This window comes from Mustela nivalis (assembly GCF_964662115.1).
Source record: "Mustela nivalis genome assembly, chromosome: 6".
NCBI classification, from domain to species: domain Eukaryota; kingdom Metazoa; phylum Chordata; class Mammalia; order Carnivora; family Mustelidae; genus Mustela; species Mustela nivalis.
In genome coordinates this window covers 12,958,233-12,978,686 of record NC_139025.1, presented here as the reverse complement: position 1 = coordinate 12,978,686, position 20,454 = coordinate 12,958,233, and the positions used below count along the sequence as shown (strand labels likewise).

The following is a 20,454-nucleotide window of genomic DNA, read 5'->3' as shown; positions in this document are numbered from 1 at the left end:
AAGGCTAGTAAGAAAGAAGACAAATATAATAAAAATAATTATTTTACAGTTGGCTTCTGAGCAACACAGATTTGAAGTGCATGGGTCCACTTCTGTGTGGATTTTTTTCTACAAATATTTCAGAAAAATTTTTGAAGATCTGCAACAATTTCAAAAATTTGCAAACTACACAGCTTAGAAATATATCTATAAAGAGAATATCTTGAATGCCAAATACATATATAAATCTATTATAAAAAGTTAAAACTTTCCAAAACACAGACATACTGTACAGGGCACCACTCACAGTTGAGAGAAATGTGTACAATGATGCAGTATTACATCATAATTGCACAAAATTCACTATGGCACATACTGTGGACTATTATAATAATTCTGGAGCCACCTCCTGTTGCTACTGCAGTGAGGCCTGGTGTTCAAAGTAGCTACTTAAAATGCATGTGAGGCTGATCATCTCTGCATGAGCAGTTCCTCTCTCCAGTGAACTGGGTATCACAGCAAAAACTGGCCTCCGTTCTCACGTACTTTTCATATAAAAAGTGCAACACCATAAACCCTGCATAATGCCAGGGGACCCATCCAAAGTGCTACTAGCGATGCTGGAAGTGTTCCCAAAAAGCAGAAAAGACATGAAATAACACAAAAACGTTGAACTGCTTGACGTGTATCCCAGATTGAGGTCTGCAGCTGTGGTTGCCTGCCATTTCAAGGTAAATGAATCTAGCATCAGGACCACTGTGAAAAAAAGAAGAGGAAATTCATGAAACTGTCACCAGAGCAGTGCCACAAGGCACAAAAATGTGGTACTTTTTGTCAAATACCCTTTTATCTCCTATTGAAAATGCAGCTTTCAGGGGGGGTGTAGGACGGCTAATAAGAAAGGCATTCCTGCAGACTCTAATATGATCCAAGAAAAAGCAAAGTCATTATATGACGACTCAAAGGAAACGGAAGGTGAAAGATCGAAAGCTACAGAATTTAATGCCAACAAAGAATGGTTTGATAATTTTAGAAAGAGATTTGGTTTTAAAAATGTCAAGATAACAGGAGAAGCAGCTTCTGCCAACCAAGAGGCAGCAGATGAGTTCCCAGACACCATTAAGAAAATCACTGAGGAGAAAGGATATCTGCCTGAACAGGTTTTTAATGCAGACAAAAGTGCCCTATTCTAGAATTAAATGTCACAAAAGGCATTTATTATTTAATCCATATGAAGAGACGTGAGCAGCAGGATTTAAGGCAGAAAGGGACAGACTACTGTTCTGTGCAAATGCAGTTTAGTTTAGGATCAGAGCTGCCCTCTTCTATAAACCTACCAACCCCCGAGTCTTGAAACAATACCAGCTGTCAGACTTTTTGGTTGTACAAGAAGGCCTGGAAAGTGAAGACCCTTTTTCTGGATTGGTTCCATTGCTGCTTTGTCCCCGAAGTCAGGAAGTACCTTGCCAGCAAGAGATTGCCTTCTAATGTACTTTAGATATTGGACAATGCCCTCAACACCTAGAACCCCATGAGTTGGTGTTGAAGTGGTCTACTTGCCCCCAAACACGACATCTCCAATTCAGCCCCCAGATCAAGGAAGGGGTCATCAGAACCTTTAAGGATGATTACACACAATATTCTTCTTCTTAAAAAGATTTGTCAGAGAGTGGTGCACAAGCAGGGGGAGCAGCAGGCAGAAGCAGACTCCCCACTGGGCAAGGAGCCTGATCCAGGATTTGGTCCCAGGAATCTGGGATCATGACCTGAGCTGAAGGCAAATGCTTATGTGACAGAGTCACCTAGGCCTCCCTACACACAGCAGTCTGTGAAAAGGACTGTCAACACCACTATGGAAGGGAATTGTGATAGAACATCATGAAATTCTGGAAGGTCTGTACCATCAAAGATGCCACCAAGATTATAGAAAAAGCTGTGAAAACCATCAAGCCTGAAATAATGGATTCCTGCTGGAGAAAACTGTCCAGGTGTTGTATATAACTTCATAGGATTTACAATAGAACCAATCAAGAAAATCATGAAAGAGGCTGTGGATTTGGCAAAAAGACTAGGGAGGTGAAGGGTTTTAAGATGCAGATCCTGGAGAAGTCCAAGAGGTAACAGACAACACACCAGAGGAGTTGACAGAAGGCCACTGGATGGAGATGAGTGCTTCCAAACCAGTGCCAGATGAGGAAGAACAAGACAGAGAAGAAGTGCCAGAAAACAAACTGACACTGGACAATCTGGCAGAAGAGTTCTGATTCTCTAAGACTGCTTTTGACTCCTTTTATGACATGAACCGTTATAGGATGTGGGTTCTGAACTAATGCTCACAGTGGAAGGATCGGTACTGTATAGAAACATATTTAGAGAGATGAAAAAGCAAAACAGAAATTACAATGTATTTCCAAAGAATTACACTGAGTGTGTTGCCTCTCCGACCTCTCCTTCCAACTCGGCCACCCCTGAGACAGCATGGCCAACCCCTCATCCTCCCTCTCCTCAGCCTACTCAACGTGAAGACAGGGGGGAAGACCATTATGATAATCCACTTCCACTTAATGAATAATAACTAATCATCAGGCCATACAGTTAATAAACTGATCTGTTGTATATGTAAACATTTTGTGTAAAAATCTAACCATATAGCAGTAATTGTACAAGATGCTTTTCTGCCAATATCACCATCACCAAAATACTCATCATGTAGAACACTGAGTGTAAGTCTTGTATGGAAGTGGATGACCTGTCCTTACATAGGCACGTGTGCCTGATGTTTAATACACAATTAATAATGCCTTAGTTTTTCTACTGTTTTAAAATTTTACTTTCAAGGAATTACATTACTGTAAATTATGTCTCTTGCTCTTGTATCAGCCTATCATCATAGGAAAAAATGTAACAATGTTTCTAGAACTGTACTACGAATATGACTGTAGTACTTTATGCCATAAAAATTTTATAGGGCTTCATTCATTAGTGTACAGACAAGGCCACTGTGAAGAAGTGTATCAGTTCCGCTAGGCTATCAGAGAGCAATCATACTGCTCTTGCTTCATCATCTGTGCACAAACTGTTGTACCTATAAATAAGTACGCATTCCTTTTCACTTTTGACATCTAGTGTTAGCAATACATATAACATCTACCGTGTTTTGAATCCTATAAGACAAAAATTGTATAGGTACTGACAGATGGTTAATCAAACAGACAAGGTAAATTTATGATATTGGTAAATGCAGTACAGTACTATCAATGTATCTTCTCTTATGATTTTTAATATTTTCTTTTCTCTAGTTTATTGTAAGATTCTAGTATATTAGACCTATACCATACAAAATATTTGAAATGGCTGTTTATGTTAATTGTAAGCCTTCCAGTCAACATTAGGCTACAGTAGTTAATGTTTCTGGGATGTCAACAGTTATACATGGATTTTTGAGTATATAGATGGTTGATATCCCACACTCCTTTGTTGCTCAAAGGTCAACTGTAATTAATTAAGGGATACACATGATAAAAAGATGTAAATTGTGACATCTAAAACATAAAATGTTGGGGGAGAGTAAAAATGTGGAACTTTAGAATGCATTTAAACTTAAGTTATTATGAACTGAAAATAAATGGTTATAAATCTAAGTTATACATAAGCCTCATGGTAACCACAAAGCAAAAACCTATGATAGATACACAGAGGATAAACAGAAAGGAACCTAAGCCTACCACAACAGAAATTTATTAAACTATGAAGGAAGAGAGCAGGAGAGGAAAAGAATACAGAGGAACTATTAAAAAAAAAAACCAAACAAAAGTTTATGCCTATCATTGATTATTTTAAATGTAAATGTACTGTATTCTCCAATTAAAAGACACAGAGTGGCTGAATGAGTAAAGAAAACCCATGACCCACCTATATGCTGCCTGTAAGAGAGTCACTTGAGAAGTAAGGACATAAACAAACTGAAAAAAGATATTCCATGCAAACGGAAACCAAAGAAAGGTAATGTATTAGATGAAAAACACTTTAAAACAAACACTATAATAAAAGACAAATAAAAAGGTATTACATAATGATAAAGGGAACAATCCAATAAGAGGATATAATGTTTGTAAATATTTATGTACCCAACACTGGAGCACCTAAGTATGTGAAGCAAATATTAACAGACCTGAAGGGAGAAACAGCAATATGGTGATAGTAGGGGACTCTGATAACCCACTTTCATCAATGGAGAGATCATCTAGACAGGTCAATTAAGAAACATCCACCTTAAATGACACACTAGACCAAAAGGACTTTACAGCTTATACTGAATAGTCCATCCAAAAACAAAAGAATAGACATTCTTTTCAGTCACACATAGAACATTCTCCAGGATGGATCATATGTTAGGTCACAAGTCTTAATAAATTTTTAGATGACTGAAATCAAACATTTTCCCCACAATAATGCTATGGAACTAGGGATCAATTATATGAAGAAAACAGGAAAATTCACAAATGTGTGAAGACTAAATAACTAAATACTACTAAATAACTATGACAAAAGTCTAAATAATTACTAATTGCTACTGAACAAGCAATTGGTCAAAGAAGACATGACAAGAGAAATCAAGAAATACTTTCAGAAGAATGAAAAAGAAAATACAACATACCAAAGCTTATGGGATGCAGGAAAAGCAGTTCCAAGAGGGAAGTTCATAGTGACAATGCCTACATATCAAGAAACATCTCAAATAACCTAACTTTACACCTGAAGGACCTAGGAAAAGAACAACAAATAAAGCCCAAAGTTAGTAAAAGGAAGGAAATAACAGATCAGAGTGGAAATAAATAAACAAAACACATAAAATAGAGATCAATGAAACTAAGAACTGGTTCTTGGAAAAGGTCAACAAAATTGACAAAGCTTTAGCCAGATTCACCAAGAAAGAAAAAGACTCAAAATCAGAAATCAAAGAGCAGACACTATAACTGATACCAAAGAAATAGAGAGGATCTTAAGAGACTACTGTGAAGAATTTTATGCCAACAAAGTGTGCATAAGAAATGCATAAACCCCATAAACATACAACTTGCCAAGACTGAATCATGATTATGAGACTGATGTGCCACCTGCTGTGCTAAGTCACTAAGACTGAATCATGAAGGAACTGAAAATCTGAACAGACTGATTACTAGTAAGGGGATGGTTGGAAGGTCTGTTGAGTACTGATTCAAACAAAAACCCAGAAACAGAGGACTTTACTGGCGAATTCTTCTGAATATTTAAAGAAGAATTAACTCTTTTAAAACTCTTCCCCCAAAAAAGCAGTAGCGAAAGGAACACTGCCAAACTCATTTTATGAGGCTGGCATTACCCACCCAGATACGAAAACTAAACAGGGACACCATAAGAAAAAAAAAAAAACAAAAAAACAAAAAAACGACAGGCCAATACCCTTGATGAACACAGATGCAAAAATCCTCAACAAAATATTAGTAGACTGAATTTACAATATATTAAGAGTACCTCCTTATACTATGCTCAAGTGGAATTTGTCTCAGGGATGGAAGGATGGTTCAACATCCACAAATCAATATGATACATACCACACTGATGAAATGAAGGATAAAAATCATATAATCATCTCTGTGGATGCAGAAAAAGCATTTGACAAAACTCAACATCCATTTATGATTTAAAAAAAATCACAAAAAGTAGGTATAGAGGGGATGTACTTTAACATAATAAAGGCTTTGGCTGACATACTCCACGATGGAAGCCGAAAAGCCTTCCCTCTAAGGCCAGGAACAAGACAAGGATGCACACTCTTACCACATGTACGCAACAAAATATCAGGAGTCCTAGTCGGGGCATTAGACAAGAAATAAAAGGCATCCAAATATGATGTAAAACTCACTATTTGCAATGTGGTATGATACTAGACAACCCTAAAGACTCTACCAGAAACTCTAAGAATTAACAAAGGAGTTCAGTAAAGTTGTAGGATACCAAATCAATTCACATAAGTTTGCTGCATTTCTATACACTAATAACAAAATTATCAGAGAAATTAATAATCCCACTCACAACAGTAAACAAAAGGAATAAAATACCTAGGAATAACTTTAACCAGGGAGGTAAAAGACCTGCACACTGTAAACTTACATTAGATACTGATAAAAGAAAACTGAAGAAGCAAAGCAGTGGAGAGATACTCCATGCTCATAAAAGAATATAATTAAAATGTCCATGCGACTACCCAAAGTAATCTACAGATTCAGGGCAATCCCTACAAAATTTTAACGACATTCTTCTCAGAAGTAGAACAAGCAATCCTAAAATTATGTAATTACAAAAGACTCTGAATAGCCAAAGCTATCTTGGAAAAAAATAAAGCTGGAGGCATTCATGTTCCTGATTTCAAACTATATTACAAAGCTATAGTAATCAAAACAGTATGGTGTTAGCATCAAAACAAACACATCAATGAAACAGAACAGAGCCCAGAAATAAACATATGCATATGTGGTCAATTAATTTATGACAAAGGAGCCAAGAATATACAATTGGGAAAGGATGGTCTTTAATAAACAGTGTGGGGAAAATGGGATAGCCACATGCAAAAGAATGAAACCAGAGCACTATCTTACACCAAACCGCAAAAGTTAACTCATTATGGATAAAAGACTTAACTGTAAGACCTAAAGCCAAACTTCCAGAAGAAAACACAGACAGTAAGCTCCCTGACATCAGTTTTGATGATGACGACTTTTTGGATTTGACACCAAAAGCAAAGGTTTGTTACCTTTGTTAGGTAAAAATAAACAAATAGACCACATGCACACTAAAAAATTTCTGCACAGCAAAGAAAACCATTAACAAAATGAAAAGGCAACCTATGGACTGGGAGAAAATATTTGCAAATCAGATCTGATAAGGGGGTAACATTCATAATGTATAAAGAATTCCTATAATTCAATAACCAAAAAACAAACCAATTAGAAAATAGAATCTGAATAGGTATCTTTCTGAAGGCAAAATAGAGATGGCCAACAGGTAAGTGAATAGATGCTCAACATCATTAATGATAAGGGAAATGCAAATCCAAAACCACAATGAGATACCACTTCACGCTTTTTTAAAAAAAATTTCTTTTCAGCATAACAGAATTGATTGTTTATGCACCACACCCAGTGCTCCGTGTAATACGTGTCCTCCCTAATACCCACCACCTGGCTCCCCCAACCCCCCCCCCCCCGTCCCTTCAAAACCCTCAGATTGTTTTTCAGAGTCCATAGTCTTTCATAGTTCACCTCCCCTTCCAATTTCCCTCAACTCCCTTCTCCTCTCCATCTCCCTATGTCCTCCATGTTATTTGTTATGCTCCACAAATAAGTGAAACCATATGATAATTGACTCTCTCTACTTATTTCACTCAGCATAATCTCTTCCAGTCCCGTCCATGTTGATACAAAAGTTGGGGATTCATCCTTTCTGATGGAGGCATAATACTCCACACCACTTCACACTTGTTAAGGGAAGATACAAGTGTTGGCAAGGGTGTGGAGAAAAGGGAGCCCTTGTGCACTGTTAATGGGAATATAAAGTGGTGCAGCCACTGCGCAGAACAGTACGGAGGTTCTTCAAAAATAGAGCTACCATATGATCTAGAAATTCCTCTCTGGGTATTTATACGAAGAAAATGAAAACACAAGCTTGAAAAATATATGTATATATACATATAAAAATATATGTATATCAAGTTCACTACACCATTATTTATAATAGCCAAGATAAAGAGACAACCTAAGTGTCCACTGACGGATGAAACACACACACACACACACACAAACATGAATATTACTTGGCCTTAAAAAATGAAATCTTCTCATTTGCAACAACATGGACGGCCCCTGAGGGCACTATGCTGATTGAAATAAATTAGAGAAAGACAAGTCACGGGGACTACTGTGTGGAATTATTATTATTATTATGTGGAGTTTGCTAAGAATGCATCTTAGAAGTTCCCATCACAAGGAAGAAAACACTCTGCAACTATGCAAGGTGACGGATATTAACTAGACTCACCATGGCGGTCATTTCACAATATAGACAACCATCGAATCAAACAGACCCCAAACAGGCATCCCAGAGGACTCTGGGGAGGCAGAGCGTGCGTACCCTGAGGTCTGGGATTACAGGCGCGCAGCTGACCGAGGTTGGCAAGCCGGGAATCTGAGCACCCAAAACCACTCACCATGCAGCGACTTCATCCCCAAGGTGTAAGAAGGCCTCCGCAGTGGGAGAGACTTGGGCAGGGAAGGGTACGTGCTGCTGAAGAGGACGTCATTGGGCAGGGCTTGGTCCAGAAGTGATGCCCTGGAGGCAAAGAAGTGCTCCCTCTGGCCGCTGTAGATGCTCTCATCGGACAGCGTGCGGTGCAGGGCCCGTCTCGCCGTGGGCGTGGCAGGAAAAGGCGACTGTGGCGAGGAGAGCGCCTGGAACTGAGAGCGGCGGGCGGACAAGGAGTTACATGGTGGCCTATGTCCTCAGGACAGAGAGCAGCTCTAGTAGGAGGTGCCTCTTGATAAACAGCAGCTGCTAAGAGTCTACTGAATCAGTCTGACAGAATGTTTTTGAGGATGGATTTCTACCCACTAAAATAGAGAAGCCATCTACATATTGATATAGTTCTATATAAATGGCAGAAGTTCTAGATAGCTGTTCTTTCTTGTCCTTTGCTTTTGTCACCAGATTTGACATTTAGTTGAGGTCCTTTTGCAAAAAGCAAACTTCTGAGAATCCATTACTTGAGAAACAAGAGACACATTAACAGTATTTTAAATATCCAGCCTCAGAGCCAGCAGAGTATCTGGTGGGTTAGCAATAAAGTTGCACTTCTTCAGTCCTTCCTAGACAAGTATTCTCCTTGGCAGGGAGAACGATGTAGAGGACGGGCAAAGATGTGAGTAGGAGGGCGGAGTCTCAGCCGGCAGAAGGCCTCTGCGGGACGTTCTGGGACAATGGGAAGGGGCAGAGAGAGGACGACACAACCGTGTCTCCGCTGAGGACGCCGGGAAGAGAGCTGACACTCAGGGTCTAACATGCTTCTGTTCATCAAACCAAGGGTTAATCAAGTCAAAGCTCCCTAGGAAGTGGTGTGCACAGCTGCCACATAAATATGAACAAATAATTAGTCAAACGCATTGCCAATGAGCCCCAGGTGTAGCCGATGGTGTAAAAATTATGCTCACTTCTAAAAATTCATGATGAGTTAAGCACAAGGTACATACACGCTTGCCTAGACAGCGAAGCTGCTGAGATAAGGGCTCTGTGAGTCTGTCAATGCAGGGAACTGGGTATGGAAATGGTGGTTTTTCCTTTACCCCTCACCGAGAAGAGTGGGCATGACAGAGGTGAAATGGCCCGCTGATTATGATTTTAAAAAATATAGCCAGATCCTCTCTCTCTCCCATCGGCAAGCTTCTAGGACTATCACGTACGACTCCTGCCTACCAGGCCAGGCCCCAGATCTCTCCATTCAAACACTGCTCCCAACCTGTTTTAGTGCCTCTGGGGTCAGCAAAGGGATTTCCTTTTCTAGTGAGTATCCCTGCCCTGATGGTCATACAGGAAGGTGGTTTTCCACTAATTCTAGTTTCAGCCTCTTTGGGAAATATTAACAAACTTCAGGGCTGTGAGCTGGCACCTGGAGGATATCCCTGGAGCGGCGATGCTTTCTTAGAAGTGCTAACATCTTGCAGTGAAGGGAGGCAGGGCAGGAGATGGAAGTAGGCAATCCGCCTTGATGCTTTGCGCCCATTAAAAGGACATGATATTTGTTAGAGTGTTAGAGAGGAGAAGGGAGTTGGGGTAAATTGGAAGGGGAGGTGAATCCTGAGAGACTATGGACTCTGAAAAACAATCTGAGGGGTTTGAAGTGGCGGGGGGTGGGAGGTTGGGGTACCAGGTGGTGGGTATTATAGAGGGCACGGATTGCATGGAGCACTGGGTGTGGTGAAAAAATAATGAATACTGTTTTTCTGAAAATAAATAAATTGAGAAAAAAAAAAGTCGTTTTGTCCCAACATGTCGGGGTGGCCCGTCACCCCATCCCTGTTCCCCTCTAGTCTTGAAGGCACGTGCACACCGATCTGGTTCTGAGAGCGCCCTGGGCCTGCCTCCCAGGGTGCTTGCTGGGTTGTGCCCAGTGCTGCAGCCCTGGGAAAGAACCACCATGAGTCAACACTGACTCACAAGGGCTCTGAGAGCGCATCAGGCCAGGGGGCTTTGCAGACTGTCCTGGGGACCGTACCGGTTCCTCACAGCATCACTGCCTGCGGAGCAGAGACATTCAAGCAGAGAACCAGGCGCCCACGACAGCCACCCCTCCCGTCAGAGGACTCCACTTTCTGACTTCTCCGTACTAGACTTCCATGTTTTATTTTCTTTAAAAAGGGGGGGTTCCCAAACTTTAAAACCATCCGGCACCACCAATCTATTTCAAAGCCGAGGAACACGGCCTAGAGGAGGGGCCTCTTGCTCCAGGTCAGCTCCTGTTCCCGCCCTCTTCCCAGGCCTCCTGGCTTCATGAGCTGGTCACCAGCACCCGCCGTAAGCAAGCACCAGCACTTCCCGAGACCTGGAGCTGCCCGCAGCCACCACCTCTGGCCTGTGCCTCACAGCTCTGGCTGCAAAGCGGGACCATGGGTTTGCGCTGTCTGTTCACCTGCCGCTGGGTGCAGCCATTGGAGGAGATAAGGTGATCCCTCTCTGCCTGCCAGTGAGGTTTCTTAGAAGGTCAGCAGACTGCCATCTTCCTTGAGACAGGAGCTCTGTGGCAGGTGCTTAGGCCCTGTGGCCACCTACCGCTGAGCCACAGCTCACCACGTCCCACAGCAGATATCACACATTGCTGGCAAATCACCCTGGATTAACCCTCTCATTTGATATTGACACTCACTCACAGGTAGCACGGGCTCTCCAAGAAAGCCAGTGTGGTCCGAGTGGGTTCCAAGTCTCATAGCCCAAAGCTGGCCACTGCCAGGACCCTGACACCTGATGCAGTGGCCTGGGGCTTCAAGCCAGGCTTGGCCTGGAAGACCTCTCAAAGGCCTCACAAGGCCTTTCTGACACAGCAGAGCCAGGGACATCCCAACGGAGAATTTCGGAAGACACACGGAGATACTTAGCTAAAGTCATCTGAAACCAAACCAGAAAGGAGGACACTGGAGAAAGACGAGCCTTACTTCCAGCCCTTCCCGGTAAGGGAGTAGCCTGCAGAGAGCCTTCTTTACAGAGGGTCTCTCGGTAATGCAATCGGGGCACAAAGAAGGTACACCCCTGTTTCAGGAATGTTAAAATAATTCATTTTGGAAATAAAAGCCAAGAACAGGAATGAGGGCAAAAGAGACATTTGCTTTCAATTATTTCTACTGCATGAGTAAATCAAAATAATCAAAGCTCTAAGTTTGCCCCTTTCCAAAAATGGGAAACCGAGAATTGGAGGAAAGATTCCTTTCAGGGCAAGTTTTACTTTCCTCTAACCTCAAAGGACAAAAATCTGAAAAAAATTTTATTTTGAAACTGGTACTTAAACATTTTAATACACCTCTTTGGGTTCTGATGGATAAAGAAGTTTCAAGTACTGTCTTTTGCGAGGTTGCTAAGGAAACAATTTGTACCCTGCGTGATGAGTCAGAGCTGTGAAGTGCTGGCTTATAAAACAGAAATTACAGAAATCAAGAATGACCAAGTCTTTAAAATGATTTATGATGTTAATGTTTATGTTAATAAATCTTTATTTCGCACACAATGCCAGAATGGCCTTTGGAGTACACTTAATTTCTATAAATGCTGATTTTTCAGTTTAGGGGGTATGTCTGGCCTATCTTGAGAAAGGCGCACGCACACACACACTCTTGTGACGAGAAGCTGGAGAGAGAATGGACAAGGCCACATAGCTCATCCCGCTGGGCATGGCCCCTGCACTCTGCTCCTGGTTTGAGGACAGCAAGTGGTTAAGGAAATACTTCAGCTTATCTTTCCAATCAACTATCAGAGTTCCTCTTAAACTATACTCTCTAGTCACTTCAAACAGACTACCAGTCACTCAGCTAAGCAGCTGGACAACAGAACATGTCCAAGTGTGCTGTGCTGCCCTTCCTGGGGGTAGATCCCCTCCTTCTGGGGCTACACAACATACCGCACACATAAATGCCTTGTGCTCAGAGCTCTGGGCCCCACTCAACAAAGGCCAGCTCCAAGCCCTGGGAGGAGGAGATGATACACTTCTGAGGACAAGAAAGACCCTCAAGTAGGCTTCAGGGCTCCTCCAAGCTAAGGCGGGCAGAACAAACTCTGCCACGTGGTTGCGCCAAGGTCTGGCCACTGACCCACAAACATAAACCCTGAGCAGGCACTCAGGACATGATGGGGAGGGAGGCTGGCTTTAGAGAATTTCTAGCCTAGAATTCTGCAAGGGAAGTGGAGAGGTTTTTGCAAAGTAAAGACAGTTTAGAAAGTTCTGAAGGTAAGTATGTAGACCTAGTTTGCTGGGCTGCAGAGGTGGCTTCTGGAGGATGAGGAGGTGAAGAGAGTGGGTGTAAATCAGGCCATCTCTCCGAGTGACTGAATGCTACGTGGTGCACAGACGTAGACTCACCTGTCAGGTGGCAGAGGTGAGGCACACAGGACAGGACGTGTCCTGGGAGCTACTTGTGGGAGGAGGGACCCTTTGGACAGAAGGCTCTAAGGCATTTACAGAAAACTTTTGTGTGATGAGGGAGCCACAGGTGCTCTGCCAACTTCTCAGAAGCAGTGCCATCTGGGTTAACGTCTGTGGAAGAGCGTGGCTTGTGCACGGGCAGTGGGGTACACTAAGGAAGATAAAGGGTGGTAGGGACAGGTAAATATAAAACCCAGACTGAAAGCTGTGGCAGCGGGGACAAAACGCTTGGAGAACGTCATAAGCTCATTTTAGGGCAGAGTGCATGAGGGCAGGAGCTGGGAGCCAACACCTCCTGGAGGGGCCACCGTGGTGAGCAGCCCCGGCCCTTCTGGCCACCCACCCTAACAGCCACACGCCCCGAGCTCTGTCCTATACCTTAAAGTTCTTCTGGGATTCAGGAGTTGGGCTTTCCAGGTCGATGAGTTTCTTGAGGTCCTCCTCGATGGTGGACTTGGAGGCTGGCTTGGGGGACGCCCGGAGGTCCCTGGTTGAGGCGCGCAGCCTGGTGTGGGCCATCTCGTTGCCATCACTCTGATGGCGCCTTGAAAGGAAGAGATGGGAGAAACCAAGCAGGGTGACGTAAGGCCACAATGGACCCTGAGGCGGTGAGTCAGGAGGTACGTATTCAAGGAGACACAAGGACAAGCTGCTCAGGTAAGTGCTTGTGAAAGAAACACAACCAACTGGAAGCACCACAAACTGCTCTTCTACAGGAACCCATTAGCCCCACTAAGCCAGAGTTAGCACGAGTTACTAGTAAGACCACAGGCTACAAATCCCAAATGTTACTTCTGTACAAACTCAAACAACATGATCGAATGACTCATTTAGAACTTTTTTTTACTCCTGTACTACTTTGTCAAAAAGTTCTTTATATTCAGGGCAGTCCCTCTCTAACACTCCCTTCTGCTGGGCCCTGAGTTAAAAACCCCATGGGAAGGCTGTGATTAACATCACCGAAGGGAGAATGTCACCTTCGTGCCAGAAGGTCAATTATTCTGCAGTTTGTTCTCTAGACAGACTCCTTCCTACAACATCTAAGATTCTCAAATCAATGATTTGCCACATAACTTATTTAAGGAATGAAGGAGAGAAATAATTTAAGTTTTACTTAGGAGGGAAAAATAAAAATCTCTTGACCACCCCCAGCCGGCCGCCTCTGTGGTAGGAAATTGCCTCAACCTTTTCTGTTCTCCGTCCTGTTAAAAGCAAACCACCCAGTAAGAGAAGCGAAAGAATTCTTACTTTCTCGTGTCCATAAATCCCACAGAGTTTATGGTTCCTTCGGGTTTCTTCCACCCAATCAGGTACTTGCTGGTCGCGCCCTGGCGAGGGTAGAAGGTCCTAGGGCCAGACGAGGAGGAGGAGGAGGAGGAGGGGAAGGAAGGTGCAAGCTGCGAGGTGGCAGGATGGAGCTCTTCTTTGGGGGAACTTCTGGCACTGGTGAAGACCACTGGGCTGGCAGAGTGTCGAGAGCTCATGGTACTGAGGAGAAGCGTGACAAAGACAAAAGGACCCCAGTGTGCATGTGTGCATTCCGGGGTCCACACGGCGGCTATCAAAGTGTCATCCAGGACAGGGGTTATGGCCACGTTAAAGAACAATGACTGTATCATCAAATATTAATGGGATTGGCTGGCTAGTCTTTCTTTTTTTCTTGCTACAATTTAAATGTCTGCTGTAAAAATGAAACACAGTCACTGGGGCTTAGTCTGCACTCTAAGTTAAAAGGTAAAAACAGTTGAGGAAATCAGGGATGCTCTGAAACATGCTGGCACACCGGAGTTTGTTAGGGGCTCTAGGACAGGCAAGGAACAGGAGAAATGGCAATAAAAGGTCTGGCCATCTCAGTGGCTGTCTGCCTGCCTTCCTCAGAAATAGGGGTCATGGTGATGCTCCCCAGGTCCAAGCTAGATCAGCATACAGTTCTCCAAACACCCACATCCAAGGCCAAAGAGGGACACTGATGTCTCCTTCCCCGTGGCATCCGGCAGCAAGAGGGACTCTTAAAAGGCTGATCAGTGGAGTGAAAATGGGCCACTCTCCTGCACCAGGTACAAAAATCAACTCAAAATGGATTAAAGACTTGACTGTAAGTCCTGAAACCACAAAACTCCTAGAGGAAATCATAGGGTAATATCCTTGACATCGATCTTGGCCATGATGTTTCTGAATTTGACACCAAAAACAAAGGTAACAAATGCAAAAATAAACATGTGGGACTATGTCAAATTAAAAAGCTGTACGGCAAAGGTAACCATCAATAAAATGAAAAGGCAACCTAGTGAAGGAGAAAATACTTGTAAATCATACATCTGATAAAAGCACAATACCCAGAATATATAAAGAATTCATATAACTCCAGAGAAAAAAAAATCTGGTTAAAAAAGGATGTCTATCAACAGATGAATGGATAAAGATGTGGTGTTTGTGTGTACACACACACACACACACACACACACACACACATATACACATACACAATGGAATACTATGCAGCTATCAAAAGAAAAGAAATCTTGCCATTTGTGATCACGTGGATGGAATGAGAGGGTATTATGCTGAGCAGAATAAGACAATTATCATATGATCTCCCTGACATGAGGAAGTTGAGAGGCAACGTTGGGGGGTTTGGGGGGTAGGAAAGGAGTAAATGGAGGGTATGTGCTATGATGAGTGCTGTGAGTGTGTAAGCCTGACGATTCACAGACCTGTACCCCTGGGGCAAATAATACATTATATGTTAATAAAAAATAATTTTTTTTAAATGGGCAAAGGAATCTCAATAAACATTTTTCCAAAGAAGACATACAGATGGCTAACAGTTACATGAAAAGATGCTCAACCTCACTAATTATCTGGGAAATGCAAATCTAAACCACAATTAAATATCACTCACACCTGTTAGAATGGCTGTTATCAGAAAGATAAGAAATAACAGGTGTTGACAAGAATGTGGAGAAAAGGGACCCCTTGTGCACTGTTGGTGGGGATGTAATTTGGTGCAGCCACTACGGAAAACAGCAAAATGTTCCTCAAAAAATTAAAAATAGAACTACCATATGATCTAGAAATTCCACTTCTGGGTTTTACCTAGAGAAAGTGAAAATACTAACTTGAAAGCATCTACAATCCCATGTCTATTGCAGTATTATTTACAAGACCCAAGCTATGGAAATAACCTAAGTGTCCACTGATGGACGAATGGATAAAAAAAGAGTGGTATAAATACACAATGAAATACTATACAGCCATAAAAAGAAGGAAATTCTGCCATTTGTAACAATATAAATGGACTTTGAGGACATTACGCTAATTGAAATAAGCTGGACAAATACTATGTCATCTACTTATGCGTGCCATCTAAAAAAACCCAAGTTCACAGACACAGAGAACAGACTGGTGGCCACAGGTGGGGGTGGAGGATGGGGGAAACTGAGGGAAGAGGGTCAAAAGGTACAAATGTCCATGTGGGAGTCCTGGGGATGTGATGTACAGCATGTTGACTAAATAGAAAACACAAAGCAGGTCATGATTTGTGGATTTTAAACTTTGGTTCAAGATTAACAAAACTAAAGTCTTCAGGACCCAAGGAAAGGCTACTCATCACATACTAAAGCTCAGGATTTCCAAGGCCGGGCCTGAGAGTTCAGGATTTCTACAACGCTGGAGGCTCTTTGATGGCAGAATTTCCACACGTCCCTCCCCAGGGTCTCCCAGGACCTGTGTCCACACCCCGCGAGCCCTGCTGAGTTCTCGAGTGTCAGCGGAGACCAAAGATGTGGGCTCCTACCACAGCACACTTGTCATGGAAGATTTTGTCACAGGACGTGGTCTCACAGCATCTGCCAGCAGCGCTTTGTCAGAAACCAATGATCCTGATTTGAATAAAGCCCGGACTTCATAATGACGCATTAGCTACGACATGTGTACCCCAGACCATGGGTGGGAGGGTACACGGGAACTCTCTGCACCGTCTTTGTAATGTTTCTGCCAATCAAAAACTAGTCTAAAATAAAAACATTTTTTATTAAAAAGAAAAAACTAAGGGCATGAACAACAACAACAACAAATCAAAACCACCCAATCTCAGTGGTGCCGAGGGAGCGCGCACAGATGAAAGTCAGTGTTGAGCCCCCACTGCAACCTCACCTAAAAATCCATTCCCACTGGCTGCATAGCTAAGTGTGGATCTACAGATTCTGGACCACACTGCGAAGAACATCTTTGCGACAGAGGCAGAGGTTTCTTTCATAGGATCATAAAGGAAAGGATTGAACCCCGCTGAAAGTAAGGACTTCTAGTCCTCAAAAGAAAGAGAAGCAGAATATGTGTAAAACATATACACCCAACGGTGGGCTCCAATCCAGAATACAGAACTTCTGAAACTCAACATGACAGACATTCCAATAGGAAAAATGAGCAAAGATTTGAAAAGGAATTCCACAAACAAGGATATCTAAAAGATTAATAAGTAAACATTAATGCTTAACATTGTCAGTTATCAGGAAACTACAAACTGAAGCCAAAAGAAAAACCAGTTACACACCCAAAAGAAAGGCTAAAATTAAGAAGACTTCCAACATGAAGTGCTACAACGATGTGAAGTGGCCTGAACTCTCCTACACTACGGATATGCTGTCACGGTCTTGAGATGAAGCAGCTCACGTTCTCTGCTGAAGTTGAACGTGTGTGTATCGAAGGACACAGCAGCCCCACTCCTAGGCCTGTGCCTGACATATGCACACGCAGGTGTACCAAAGGACATGTGCAAGAATCTGTAATGTCCCCAAATTGGAAACACTCCAAATGCTCCACAGAAGGGATACATGAGTTGTTCCATGTTCTCACGAGGTAAATTTGACACAGCCATGCAGCTAAACTGATGCTACCTAAGACACATGGTGACGCTCACTGACATACTGTTGACTTAAAGACACCAGACATGGAGTAAAACATATGGCGCGATTCCACTCATATAAAGCCCAAAATAAGCAAAATGTGTGTGTGATTTTAGCATTCGAGACTGTGTTTACCTGGGCGAGGAGGTGGGAATGACCGGGAAAGACAAGTGAGAGGAGGCCGTGTCTGGATGTTGGCTCTGTTCTAGCGCTTGATTTGGGTAGAGATTACACGGGATATGTTCGTTTCGTGAAAATTCACGCCAATGGACAGTATGACCTGAACCTCTTTCTCTACATGTGTCATACTTCAATGAGAACACACCCACAAAAATAAATCAGAAGTAGATGACCTGAAAGGAGAAGGCCTTATCAGTCCACGAGGCTTTGCCACAGACTAGAGGGAACAGGGCACGGAACAGAGGGGATCTGCAAAGTTCGCTACACTAAATGGGCCTTATTGCCACAGAACAAACATAAACATCTTTATTTTTGTAATTAAGAGGGAGGGACCAGGCTCAAACTTCACAAAAAATACGATAAAAAGAAACGACTAGCTATATTCTGATTGCTCTAACAGTTTTCTTTTTCCCAGAGACTTGTAGCTAGAGCGGAAAGGAAAGAAAAAAAATGTCTCCCAAGACCTCAAAGGGCAGCATAAATTTAAAGGCCATGTAATCTCATTTAGTTTTCACCTCTTGATAAAAAATATCCCATTTGTTTGCCTTTAAAAGGAAGAAAAGGGAAAAGGGATACAGAACTCTTCCATAAATGCCATGTGTTAAATCAATAAGAACAAAATAATAGTAGGACTCTGATGTGGAAAACAGACTAAAAGTGGAAAGATGAACCAGAAGGAAAAAGGAATCAGGAAGGACATAAAGACAGAGGCAGACAAGCTCCGACTGTGTCTCCAGAGACAGAGCAACACACAGTAACTCCGGAACACCAGCAGGAGCTTCCTAGGCGCTAAGAGTGGGCATAGCCTTTGCAGTCATTTGCCACAATATGACAGGGTTGTGGCTGTTTATTTCGTTTTTAGGGACAAGAGCTTATCTCTGGCTTGTAGACTTGCCCCCCCCATGATACCTCTCTCATACACACTTATAACACAGATGTGGGGGTGTCTCCACTCATCCAGGGTTACAGTGAAGCATGGGAAGCATGCTTCCTTGATGGGAAGCAGATTCCCATAAGTCAAAAATAGTACATCAGGGTCTGACCCATACACCTTCGTCTTGGATAATCATGGGCTGGTTTTACCTGCCTTGATTAGCACCCAGAGGTGAAAGCAGGTGTTTGTGAATTACTAGTGCCGGAGCATGTCAGGGCACGTTTTACGTTGAAGGACAGACCCCAGAGATTCTGATTGGGTGCCTTGGCAGACACACGGGAATCTGCGCTCTGACTCGTTCCCAGCCAATGCCATGGTCCTTAACTCATAACCTGAAAACCACTGCACCAGACAAGCCTTCGAAACTCCTGTAGTTTCCATTTCTCAGCAAGTATCTTGATATGATAGCACGAAGATTCAGAACCCTGGGGCTTTGACAGACTAAGCGTGTGGTCAAAATAGAAATAATTTGCCATTAAATGTAGAATGTAGAATGAGAATAAAATGTAAATTGCATAGTCCCATTAATTTTTAAATCATTTCTCCCATGTTTTAAAAAATAGCTATGCTGGTTTCAGCCATGTCTGGCCTCTGTGAAAAGGGAAATTATAGGAAAGGCTTAGAGACATCAAAGAGAGAACAATATATACAGCATATACAGTTTTTGGAGCTCTTTGCTTCCTGTATGAATTTAATTAGTACCATTTCCCTGGGAGGCGTTCAGTAAGTTTTTGAACCAGATTATAAACTCTTTGAAGGCAGACATTCTTGGGTGTCTAACAATGTCAGAATATAGTGGACTCCCGATGAAATAGTTGTTGGACAAAGGGTTTCTCTTCAGTACGTACGGAGCTCACTATCTACTTAACTTGCTTATCTTGTTGATAGTCTGTCTCCCCCACTTAAATGGAAGCCCCACAAGGGCTGATCTTTTTCTCCTTCACTGCTGTACTTTCCATGCCTACCAGAGTCGCCGGCCATAGTAGGCATTCAATATGTGATGAAAGAAACGGTCAAATGAATCAGCTATTCATTTTAAATGTAAGAGAGAGTTAGGTGTGAAGACAATGTGTTTTACTCAGGCTGTATTTAAAACTAGGTGTTGCTTTATTTTTATTGCAGGAAATAATTAAATCTACAGATTATGCTTCTAAGCATATTCTTAAAAGGATGATTGCTTAAGTAAGACCATAGACCCCGATTATCAGTTTTATTTGTGAACGTGATGGCTGGCACTAGCTCTCAGGTGTGAAATTACAGCGCACTTTTATTCACTAATGGTTATAATCAAGACAGCCCTACTTAACAACTGATTAGATTTGGGAACAAAAGTAAAAGTAAAAACAAATGAATAATTCATCAGCAGTGCTTCCTTCTTTAATGTATACCACTCACAGCATGAAGCAAGGTGAGACTCTGGCACACTTGGCCTCTAATTCCAAGCAGGCACATGAAGATCACCTGGGAGCTTTCAAAACACACATTCTTGGGCTCCAATGCCAGATATTTTAATTTGATAAGAGTTGGGCTGGTGCCTAGAGTATGGATTCTTGTGGAATCTCCCTCTAAGTGTGCACACTGATCGAGAACTGCTCCAATCACTTGACTTATTCAGACTGTTAAGACATCATCAAACATCAAGAAAGTGAAGATCACCATCAAGAAAGTGAAGCCACGGGGCGCCTGGGTGGCTCAGTTGGTTCAGTGTCTGCCATCTGCTCAGGTCATGATCCCAGGGTCCG

At 42.5% G+C, this 20,454-nt stretch overlaps 1 protein-coding gene across 9 annotated transcripts in view; it reads right to left on the bottom strand.

Annotated features, from left to right (window-relative positions):
* The window catches only part of SIPA1L1 (signal induced proliferation associated 1 like 1), a 363,533-nt gene that overhangs the window by 9,863 nt on the left and 333,216 nt on the right, over window positions 1-20,454 (bottom strand). For all 9 annotated transcript variants that reach the window (XR_014312408.1, XR_014312409.1, XM_082733366.1 and 6 more), the window contains 3 exons: window positions 13,943-14,182; window positions 13,073-13,238; window positions 8,225-8,471 (listed from right to left, as the gene is read on the bottom strand). Coding sequence is in view for 7 of the 9 variants with exons in the window: in XM_082733366.1 (XP_082589492.1) it covers window positions 8,225-8,471; window positions 13,073-13,238; window positions 13,943-14,182 (653 nt within the window). In the remaining 2 variants the exon portion in view is untranslated. The remainder of the gene's footprint in view (window positions 1-8,224; window positions 8,472-13,072; window positions 13,239-13,942; window positions 14,183-20,454) is intronic.